The 12,045-nt window shown below is 45.0% G+C and overlaps 1 protein-coding gene across 3 annotated transcripts in view; it reads left to right on the top strand.

The window, feature by feature from the left end:
- ddr1 (discoidin domain receptor tyrosine kinase 1) overlaps nt 1-12,045 on the top strand; it is a 198,067-nt gene that overhangs the window by 175,478 nt on the left and 10,544 nt on the right. For all 3 annotated transcript variants that reach the window (XM_060921566.1, XM_060921564.1, XM_060921565.1), the window contains exons 10-11: nt 10,423-10,589; nt 10,706-10,907. In XM_060921566.1, coding sequence (XP_060777549.1) covers nt 10,423-10,589; nt 10,706-10,907 — 369 coding nt within the window. The remainder of the gene's footprint in view (nt 1-10,422; nt 10,590-10,705; nt 10,908-12,045) is intronic.

The raw sequence follows: 12,045 nt of genomic DNA, 5'->3' as shown, positions 1-12,045 counted from the left end.
AAGACAGACACAGAGAGAAACAAAGACAGAGAAAGACAGAAAGACAGAAATAACAAAAGGAAAGACGGAGAAAGAAAGACAGACAGAGAAAGAAAGAAAGAAATAGCAAAAGGAAAGATGGAGAAAGAAAGACAGACAAAGAGACAGAGAAAGACAGAAAGAGACAAAAAGAAAGAGAAAGACAGACAGAGAGAAAGACAGAGAAAGAAAGGAAGAAAGAAAGACAGACAGACAGAGAAAGAAAGAGAGAGAGAAAGAGAGACAGAGACAGACAGAAAGAGACAGACAGACAGAGAAAGAGACAGACAGAAAGAAATAACAAAAGGAAAGATGGAGAAAGAAAGACAGACAGACAGAGAAAGACAGACAGAGAGAAAGAAAGACAGACAGACAGAGAAAGAAAGACAGACAGAGAAAGACAGACAGAGAAAGAAAGACAGAAATAACAAAGGAAAGATGGAGAAAGAAAGACAGACAGAGAAAGAAAGACAGAGAAAGACAGACACAGAGAGAAAAAGACAGACAGAGAAAGACAGAAAGAAAGACAGAAATAACAAAAGGAAAGACGGAGAAAGAAAGACAGAGAAAGAAAGAAATAGCAAAAGGAAAGATGGAGAAAGAAAGACAGACAGAGACAGAGAAAGACAGAAAGAGACAAAAAGAAAGAGAGAAAGACAGACAGAGAGAAAGACAGAGAAAGAAAGGAAGAAAGACAGACAGACAGACAGAGAAAGAAAGAGAGAAAGACAGACAGACGGAGAAAGACAGACAGAGAAAGGAAGAAAGACAGACAGACAGAGAAAGGAAGAAAGACAGAAATAACAAAAGGAAAGACAGAGAAAGAACAAATGACAAAAAGACAGACAAAGACAGACAGAGAAAGGAAGAAAGACAGACAGACGGAGAGAAAGAATGACAGAAATAACAAAAGGAAAGATGGAGAAAGAACGAAAGACAGAGAAAGACAGGCAGAGACAGACAGAGACAAAGACAGACAGAGACAGACAGACAGACAGACAGACAGACAGACAGACAGACAGAAAGAAAGAAAGAAAGAAAGAAAGAAAGAAAGAAAGAAAGAAAAAGGAAGAAAGAAAGAAAGAAAGAAAGAAAGAAAAGGGAAAAAAATGGTTTATGCTGCTTTTCCAGAGCAGAAATGCTGCTCTGTCCTGCCTGACGTTCTGTCTCACTGTTTAACGCAGTGTCAGGGATTTGGCTTTCGACTGCATTACTTTTCATCAGGCAGCGCAGCCGAACTGTCTTCAGAAACAACCAACAGTCAGTCATGATTTTCTTACTGAATATTTTTTTTAAATCTCCTTGTTTACAGAATTATTATTGATGAGCGTTAAAGGTAACTTCAGAAAGCTCCAAGACCGTGCCTGTTCCAGACAGAGTGGCGTGGTCTTGAGCATACAGTAGGAGAGAGCACGGACTCTCATGACATCACACTGTCAGTATCAGGATTTGTGTTATACACGTGCACATTTGCGATTTTACTCTGGACCTCAAACTTGAGCGGAGAGTAAGCATCGAATTCTCCATCAAACTCAGGGAAACTGGCCCTCAATGCTTCACAATCACAGCTCTTGAAAACTGTCCAAGAAATCGAGCGCATTATGCGTCAGGATCATCAGCTCACGCTGACTTCTGCCCCACTTGAAGCGCAAGTGGTACTCGAAACTCTTCACCCAACCCGTCGTTTCATTGCTGAAGCATTTTAAGGATCTCCGTTACCGATTTCCCGAGTTTGACACGGAGTTTGATGTTTGCTTTCTACGTAAAATCCCAAATACGCACGTGCACGTCGTCACAGAAATACATGTCGCATCAGTCCCTATGTTGACAGCATGATGTCACACTGACTCACAAAAGTTACTGCTCTGCCCTGTTGCACACGCGTGACCATGTCTTGCTTCATTCATTCGCCACAGGAACAGTCTCCGTCTGATCGGTCTTAGGCCCCGGTCACACCGCCCGAACTTTGCTGGAGCGTTCCTTGAACGGTAGGGAGGGGGGGCTGAATTTCGACAATGCTCGTCACCGCGCACAAAATGGGAAAAAAAATCGAAAACACGGGCGTTGGCTTAGCGGTGCACCGCTGAAGCCGGCGTTGCTTTAGCGTTGGTTTAGCGGTAGCGAGCGTTGGTTTAGCAGTGACGCGAGCGTTGGTATAGCGGCGTTCTGCGCATCTGGGCTTTGTCTCGGCGGGGGTATAAAGTTGGTTTAGCACCAATCATAGCAAGTCTCTCAGCATCCATGGTGATACAGTTTTACTGTAACTTTGAGCAAATTCGATATAGATGAGGTCTGAACTCAACGGCAGCTCGATTCCAAATGAGCTCCTGGTCCATTTCTCCCCGTATTTATAGCCAAATTCTGGTCCCGCTCCGACACCTCTATACCAACGCCAAACCAAAGTTCATCGCCGCCATGGATAGCTGCTTCAACGCCCGACACCGTTCCAGCAACCCCGTGTCCGCTCGTAAAACGCTTACAACCGCTCCACCGAAGTTTGTGCAACGTTTAATCGCCGCCCGGGCAACGCTGGCGAAGCAGCGGTGGTCCAGCGTTCAAGATTTCTGCGTTGGCCTAGCGGACCCAAGCGTCCACGAACTTGCGTCTAGCGGTGCCAAACTTTGACTGGGCGTTGGTGGAGCGGGGGTGAACTTTGCCGGGGCGGAAAATTGCCCCCTCCTCACCGCTCGCAATATTTTGTGCAGCTCAAAACTTTCGGAGCAGTAGGAGGGCCCCTCGAGAAACATCAGCGGTGGCCGAGCGTATACGGCGTTGCTTTAACGGGGGCCAACTTTTGTTAAACGGTGGTGAACGGTTACGAGCGGTGATGAATTTTTTTCACCGCTCCAGGAACGCTCCAGCAAAGTTCGGGCGGTGTGACCGGGGCCTTAGTCACTGAAAGTGTATGCAGCTTATAATCTGATAAATATTATTGCATAAAGCAGGGGTGGCCAACCAGTTGGAGACCAAGAGCCACATTTTTTACTGTATTACCGCAAAGAGCCACATCATACACATGGGCACACGAACATCACCCATCTCTTCCTCTCTCTCTCTCTCTCTCTCTCTCTCTCTCACACACACACACCTCTGCTCAGCCAGATTAATAGTAAATGTCACACACCAACATATTTACTCCTACAGTACTAAGACCACAGGCTGAGGCCAGTCATTTTTAACAATGAACATTGTGTGCACTTACTATGCATGCTGCTTAGTGGGACTCATGGCATTACCAAAAAAAAGCCACACCATACACATGACCGCACATGAACATCGCCCCCCCCCCCCCCCCCCCCCCGCTCTCTCTCCCTCACAGACACACACGCTCACGCACCTCTGCTCAGCCAGATTAATAGTAAATGTCACACGCCAACATGAGAGAAATTTACTCCTTCAGTCAGTACTAATACCACAGGCCAGTCATTTACAGCAATCAATATTGTGTGCACTTACTATGCATGTTGCTTAGTGGGACTTCTGACATTCCTTGCCTTGAACAATCCTCTTCAAATCTGGCTTGTATTCCGTCGTTGCCACTCGAAGCAGTTCTTTCACATGGGTTTCAGTCAGAACAGAACAATGCTTTGACTTCACGTGTTTCATGGTAGAGAACACAGACTCGCAGACGTATGTTGACCCAAACATTGACAGTATCTTAAGCGCAGCCCGTTTCACATTCGGGTATTTTTCCAATGGCACACTTTTCCAAAACTCAATGGTGCCTTCCCTCAAAACAGGTTTCAGTTGGTCTTCCTCACGAAGATCGATCATCTCCAACTCAGCCGCAGCCTCATCTGTGACTAGCGGGGCTTTCAAACAGTCCATCTCCGCATTGAATGGGTCGACGAGGAACGTAACCTGTGGCCTTTTCAGTTGTATATCACGGAACCGGGTTACAAAGCTTTCGTGCAGGTTTTCAATTAGTGTTGCATATCTGGCTCCTTGCTTATTCAGGGAGGCGGGAAGCTTTGAAATGAGCTAATGACGACTGACATATAAGGCAGAATGGCTCGCCATTACGTTCAACAAAAAAGTATAAACTCTCCCGCTCTGTTAAAAATGTCCTATGTTCGTCTTCGTATTTTCGTTTTGCTGTGCATTTTTTCATTGCCATTTTGAGAGGCTACTTGACACAAGATACACCTTGCCCAAAAACTTAGCGATTATCTCACGCACATGCGCATTTGACATGACCTGAAAATACCGTAATATACCCAAGCAAAGCGAAGATGCATTTGACGAAAATACCATACTGAACTCAAGCAAAGTGCACACGCACATAAAAAAAAAACAACACAAACACAAACTTCGATATGAACGTAAGAGCCGCATGACACCGGGCAAAGAGCCGCATGCGGTTTGCAAGCCGCGGGTTGGCCACCCAAGGCATAAAGTAATCTGATGGTCAAACGGATATTTGCACGTTATGTTCACTTAATCCTGGGGAGAAAGCACAGAAATGAATCCTCCACACTTCTACATGACTGTAACGTTGTGCCAGTGTACCTCCATGAAGCTGGCACCTCATATGATAAGAAAGTCAGTAAACATGTGTACCTCGCCTGCGACGGACTGAGTCTGTCTGTCTGTTTGTGTGTCTGTCTGTTAACAATCTAGCGTGTAGACAGTTGCACCAATTGACTTTTAATTTTCAGGGTAGGTGGGCAATGGGCCGCAGATTACCTGCTTAAATTTTGGGGGTAATCGGGTCAAGGTCAGCGAAAAAGTCAAAATCTTTTTCTTTTTTTTATTTTGCAATAACTTTCTTCAAATTCATCATTTTGACTTCAAACCAGGGGCGGCACGGTGGTGTAGTGGTTAGCGCTGTCGCCTCACAGCAAGAAGGTCCGGGTTCGAGCCCCGTGGCCGGCGAGGGCCTTTCTGTGCGGAGTTTGCATGTTCTCCCCGTGTCCGTGTGGGTTTCCTCCGGGTGCTCCGGTTTCCCCCACAGTCCAAAGACATGCAGGTTAGGTTAACTGGTGACTCTAAATTGAGCGTAGGTGTGAATGTGAGTGTGAATGGTTGCCTGTGTCTATGTGTCAGCCCTGTGATGACCTGGCGACTTGTCCAGGGTGTACCCCGCCTTTCGCCCGTAGTCAGCTGGGATAGGCTCCAGCTCGCCTGCGACCCTGCAGGACAAGGCAAGTTTATTTATATAGCACATTTCATACACAATGGCAGTTCAATGTGCTTTACAGAAGTAAAAACAAAAACATAAACAATAGAGAAATAAAATTACATAAAATAACTTTATTTTTATTCTAAAACAATTAATTAAAAGAATTAAAAGAAATTAAAAGAAAATAATAAGAATTAAACAATAGTAAAAATAAAATAATAAAATGAAGTAGTAGTTCAAATAGGATGAGAAAGAAAAGAAAAAAAAACCCCAGCAGAATAAAATAAAGAATAAAATAGGATAAAGTTAAAGTAAATTTAAAACAGGATAGGACAGGATAAAGCGGCTAGAGATAATGAGATGAGACTTCAAACCAAAGGTCAGGGGGGGTCAAGGTCATCGGTCAAAACGTATTTTCCATTATAGTTCAAAAACAGTTGCCGATAGACAGATGTTTACTATAATGAGCATCTAGGAACTCCCTTTCATTTGGCACCATGATCTTTGACCTTGAGTGAACTTGAAAGGTCAAGCTCAAGGTCATGGGTTTTCAAAGGGCTATAACTTTTAAAATGGTTCATGACGGCCAGATGTTTACCCTTATCAACATATCAGAAGTCCCGTATGGGCTTTCAGTTGCTGCCGTGACCTTTGAGCTTGAGTGAATCCGAAAGGTCAAAGTCATGGATTTTCAGAGGGCTGTAACTTGAAAACGGTTGATGGTAGACAGATGTTTACCATTATCAACTTATAGGAAGTGCCAAATGGGAGAATGTTGAGGAAGGCCAAAGAGGAGATCCATGGATGTGGTGAGAGAGGACATGAAAGTGGCAGGTGCGGTAGAGAAGGATGCGGAAGACAGGGAGCAACGGAGACGAAAGATCCACTGTGGCGACGCCTAATCGGGAGCAGCCAGAAGAAGAAGAAGAGCCAAATGGGCTTTCATTTGGCACCATGACCTTAGACCTTAAAAGGTCAAACTCAAGGTCGTGGGTTTTCAACCTGACAGCTGACGATTGAGAAATATTCCCATTATCAGCATGCAGGTATAAAACGAGTGCTGCCAGGCGAGGTTCGTTTTGCCTGGCAACACTTGGCTGATTTTGTTTGTGCAGGCAAAAGAAATAGTTGTGCTCAAACAGTTTTCTAGAAATTAACCATTCGATGTTTTAATGATGTTTTAACGACCCAGCACCTCATTAACGCCCAAATGACTCCAAACATGTCCGATTCATTTGAGCATCGTTCGTGCCTGCACAGTAAACATATGCGGTTCATTATTTATTATTAGACGTTATTTTCTCGGCGCGTGACGTCACTCAGCGCTCCATTAAAGAAGCACCTTATTGTTCTCAAGATGTTGAGGGTCAGAGAGCTGTTTAAGCCGACAGTCTGCAAGCGTCTGCTGGGTGGCTGAATGCCCAGGCTTTCTTTCACCTCTCTCTGTCTTGCAGTCTCTTATGCCCTCTTTCTCTCCGTCAGGTTTTTTGTCCCCCCCCCCACTTTGCTAAAGACAACTAGGCTATTGTTGAAAGCGAGAGGGAGGCAGAAACCGAAGAGGCTGAAGGTGAAACGAGACGGTGTGCTGATAAGGCTGTGTGCATAACTGTGGTTTGCTGGGGGATTTTTGCGTCTCCTGTTCTCCTGTGGTTTGGCTGTCAATAGCGCTCCTGAGTGTGAAGTATTTGGTCTTTTGAACGTGTCTGTAAAACCACCTGGATGTATATTCCTGATGTTCTCTTTGCGTTGGAATTCTGTAGATATGAGTAGCACGCTGTGTGAGCACAAACACTATCAGGTGCGTTAAAATGTAAATAACTTTTTTCTAGAATTTCACCAAAACTCATTGAATTTTCAGCATTGTAATGCCGCTTTTCCACTACCAACGCGGCTGAGTCGGGCTGAGCCGTGCCGTGCTGAGTCGAGCTGAGTGGGGCTGTTGGAGTTGCATTTCGACTACAACCGCGCTGAACCGTGCTGGCTGGAAGTGGGTGGACACATTGGGTGGGAGTTAGCGAAAGTGGGTGGACGTCATGTGATGTCGTTAGGCGGCGCAAACAGTGACATCAGTGAGCTTTTAAGCGGTAGTCTCACGACCCGGATAGTAAACAATAAACATGGAGTCGTTAGTGTTGCTGGTCTTGGTTCTGTGGCTTGTTGTCACCGACAACGCCAACAGATACTGGCAAGAGCGTATAGATGAGGCGAGGCGCATAAGGCTTCAGAAATTCTCGTAATTCTTCTTCTTCCGGGTTTACGGTGTTTACAGATCTCAGCGTGCTCGCGGGGCGTGTGTGGGCATGTGAGGACACTCCTCCTCACCAATCAGTGCACAGGGGAGTGTCTGCTCACGCCCCCAGCCCCACTTGGCTCGGTTTGGCTCGCTTCACTTACTTACTTAGGCCCTTAGCCCACAGATGAGCATAGGCCATCGACGACCCTCCGCCAACGAACTCGGTTCTGGGTTTCTTTTGCTGCTTCACTCCAGGTGATCCCATGCTGTCTCAGTTCTGCTTCAGTGTCTCGCCTCCAGCTGTTTCTGGGTCTGCCACGTTTTCTCTTCCCCTGCGGGTTCCAAGTCAGGGCCTGGCGTGTGGTGCTGGATGATTCCTTCCTGAGTGTGTGCCCTATCCAGCCCCACTTCCTTCGCAGAATCTGCTTGGCCACTGATTCCTGTCCCGCCCTTTGCCACAGGTCTTCATTTCTGACTTTGTCAGGCCAGCGTATCTTGAATATGCACCTCAGACAGGTGTTCAAAAACGTCTGGATCTTCCGCAGCATAATTTTTGTAGTCCGCTAAGTCTCACACGCATAAAGCAGAACCGATTTTACATTTGAGTTGAAAATGCGGAGCTTGGTCTTCATGGTAATCTCCTTAGAAGTCCAGATGTTCAACATGACAAAGGCTCCTCTCGCCTTTCCAATTCTAGCAGTGACGTCTCGGTCGGTGCCTCCCAGATGGTCAATCACACTTCCAAGGTATACAAAGGTCTCTACCTCCTTGATAGGGTCTCCTCCAACAGTGATAGGGGTGTTGGAAGTGGAGTTTATCTTCAAAAGTTCTGTTTTTTCTGTTTTTTGGCTCGCTTCAGCCCCACTCCAAAACCGTGCGAGTTTTGGGTGCTGAGCAGGGCTGAAGCGAGCTGAGTCGTGCTGCTCTAAGGTAGTCGAAACGCGAGCCATGTCGGGCTGAAGTGAGCTGAAGCGAGCTGAAAAAGGGTAGTGGAAAAGGGCCATAAGAGAACTCCCTAAAGTATTATTCAGCAAAACCCCAGAATGATAGCACAAATCTAGAATTTTTAACAGAATTTTAGTTCTTAAAATTTAACGTAATTATGGACATCACGCGTAACATTTACACCCGTGAAAAATCACTTGGAATGCTGTTTTGAAAGTTTTGATCAAATATTCTCTATAATAAAAAAAATCACTTAAATATTATAAACACAGTCTTTTAATGTATCGAAAAATAATTTTGATAAAGCAAGGAAATTCGGAAGAAAAATTTTTTTTTCTTTTGCTTGTTGTGCGCGTCACGCTACCAAAATCTAACTAACCCCTTCACGAACAATTCCAACTTTCATGGACTTGTAGCGCGAATAAACCTTTAAAAAATATATATAATGCTTCTCACCCAGTAAATTAGAATCCTGGTGATTTATATCCTCGTAGCTTCAGTAGATCTAGAGATTTAGTCGATTTAGTAAATCCCAAACGCTGTGAAACACGCCAGCCATCTATGGTGAGAAGTGCTGCTGTAGTTGAGAAACTCTCATTTCTCCCGCTTCCAACTAACTCCATGACCCAGACCAAAATAACAATGTCACGCTCATCACTTAAGGATGATTTATGCCAAGTTTCACGGAAAAATACAGCGAAATAAACTTGCTAGAAGCATTTTTCAAAATCCCAAACATTATGAAACATTTCTTGTAGGGTTTCAGGTTACAAATTTCGAGAATAGAGAAATTGCGGCGCAAAAGTTTGCCACAAAACTCGCGAAAATACTCCGTCCTAGCGAGTTTCACAACCGAACTAGGCTACGTGACAGTCCGTGACCACCCAGGAATGTTCTAGAAGGTACGCTTCTAGGCACGTGCGATCGAGAAAGACGCCACGTGAAGGTAGTAAAGGTAGTATTTCCACTGTCTTATGACGTTTTTGCTTGTTTTAATAATGATAATAATAAGTTAAATTTATATAGCGCCTTTCAAAAAACCCAAGGACGCTTTACAATTATAAACAAGGAAAGAAAAAATAAATATGTATATAATAAAAAATAAATAAATAAAAAAATCCACCAAGTAGGGGTCAGGATGTAATTCCCGTGGTGTAGCAGCCACAGTCCCACCAAAAGGTGCACGAAAACAAGTCCCACATCTCCAGCACCGCCGCCGTGACGCCATCAGCAACATCGCTCGAACACCACGCCGTGGATCCACAAAGCGAGCAGAGAAGCTCCGCCTGCACAGCTGCCGCGACGCCACCGAGCAACATCGCTCGGAACATCACGCCAAGCATTAAAGCGCAGAGCGCTGGACAACCACGATGTAAAATGAGCAGCGAGCTCACTGCAGTCCACAGCTGGGAGTGCAGGCATCGCCCACGGCGAACCAAGGCCTGGAGGGAACCGACGCCCAAAACTGGGTCCGGAGCTACACCACAACCGGCGGACAAAACACTCAAACATCAAACCACACCAACACACAGAAAAAAAAATAGAAAAAGAAATAAAATAAAAAAAGCTCTGGTGAGAAGCGGCAGCCAGAACGCGCACGACGTACTCTCAACCGGAAACGAAATAAACAATGCATTATGGGTAATCATTAAAATGCTGATTTCAAGGTTAAAATGGGTAAAAACAACTAATTTATATAGATATTGTAAAAATTGTGCCTAATAGTTATTTCAGTACATAAAATCAAAACCTGAATTTTTTATTTTTTTCCCGTGTTACACCATTGTGCATCTATAGCATGCTACTCATCACTCTGTAAAGACATGCGCACATAGACAGAGGGTGGCTGTGTTTATTCGACCCTCAAAAGCACCGCCGTCATCCAAAGCTCAGTTACTGTCGCTTCGAGTCATCACACAGGGGTGATGAGAAAAGGTGACGCTGTGCAAATACTCCGAGTTCATTCATAATGCCTTTGTGATGGAGTAGCGTAAACACCCTTGCGCGAAACAGGGAATTAAAAAGCTTTTTAAATGCAAATAATTGCAGGCGCTTATAAATATGTATGCTTCCCCCCCCCCCATTTTTAATTTTTTTTTTAAAGGTGATGAATTTGCTGCCATCACCCCAAGGGCAGGGCTACCTGTTGCTAAGGATGACAGCAGCGATACCGCTATCCTGATTGGCTGCCTAGTGGGCATAATATTGCTGCTATTGGCTGTCATAGTCGGTATTCTATGGAGGCAGTACTGGAAGAAGCTTCTCGGCAAGGTGAAGTGCTTGCAGTTTGTAGATTTTCTTTTTTTTTGGTATGCTTGAGAGACTTGCTGTTCAAAATGTCATATTATTCTGTTGTTCAAGTACTGTGTGAAAATGTGTGTATCCAGGCCCAGGGCAGCCTCTCCAGCGACGAGCTACGAGTTCACCTCTCAGTTCCGTCGGAGAACGTGGTGATCAATAACACAAACACGCACACATACTCCAGTCGATATCAGCGCATACACACTTTCCCTGACGACACAGACAGAGATGGAGAGTACCAGGAGCCCAGCGCTGTGGTACGCCCTCGGGAGCAGCGGGACAGCACAGGTGAGACTCCACAGCTACAAATGTGTATTAATAATAATAATAATGTTTAACCCTTATACATACACACACAACCCCAAATCAGGAAAAGTTAGGATGGTATGTTGGCATTAAAACTGAAAACAGTGATTCGTAAATCATCTTTGCCCTGTATTGCACTTAAAACAATACAACGGCACATCAGTTTTGGATCTTGCAACACATTTCAAAAAAGTTGGGACAGTAAAGCATTGACCACTTTATAACGTCGCCATTCCTTCTCACAACACTTAAAGGATGTTTAGAGACTGAAGACACCAAATGACGAAGCGTTTCGGGTGAGATTTTGTTCCAGTCTTGCTGCAAACAGGTCTTAAGGTGTGCAACAGTACAGGGTCGTCGTTCTCTATAGGGGACGGAGGGGACGGGCGCCCTCTTCTTCCACAGCCGTGCCTTTGTAATGTGTGCGGAATGTGGTTTTGCATTGTCTTGTTGAAATCTCCCTGGAAAAGACGTCAGCTTGAAGGCAGCATTTGTTGCTCCAAAATCTTTTTTTTTAAAGATTTTTTTTGGGGGGGCTTTTTTCACCTTTATTGGATAGGACAGTGTAGGAAATGAGCAGGAGAGAGAGATGGGGAGGGATCGGGAAATGACCTCGGGTCGGAATCGAACCCAGGTCCCCGGATTTATGGTATGGCGCCTTATCCGCCTGAGCCACGACGCCCCCTTGCTCCAAAATCTTAATGTACTTTTCTGCATTAATGCTCCATCACAGAAGTGTAAGTTACCTTTGCCAAGGGCACTGACACAACCCGGCCCGTACCATGGCACTCTGGCTTTTGGACTTGCTCCTGGTATCAGTCTGGATGGTCTTTTACATCTTTGGTCCGGAACTCACAGCATCCATTTCTTACAAAAAAGACCTGAAATACTGATTCGTCTGACCACAATACACGTCTCCACTGTGTGATGGTCCGTCCCAGCTGACTCCAAGCCCTTAGGAGTCGACGGTGCTTCTGGAAACAGTTAACATAAGGCTTCCTTTTTGCACAGTAACGTTTTAACTGGTATTTGTGGATCTAACTCCGTATTGTAGAGCTTGACAAAGGTTTGCCAAAGTAATCCCGAGCCCATGTGGTTATATCAGCTATGGATGAACGAC

Source organism: Neoarius graeffei, chromosome 5 (assembly GCF_027579695.1).
Source record: "Neoarius graeffei isolate fNeoGra1 chromosome 5, fNeoGra1.pri, whole genome shotgun sequence".
NCBI classification, from domain to species: Eukaryota; Metazoa; Chordata; class Actinopteri; order Siluriformes; family Ariidae; genus Neoarius; species Neoarius graeffei.
This window is presented reverse-complemented; position numbering and strand designations above follow the sequence as displayed.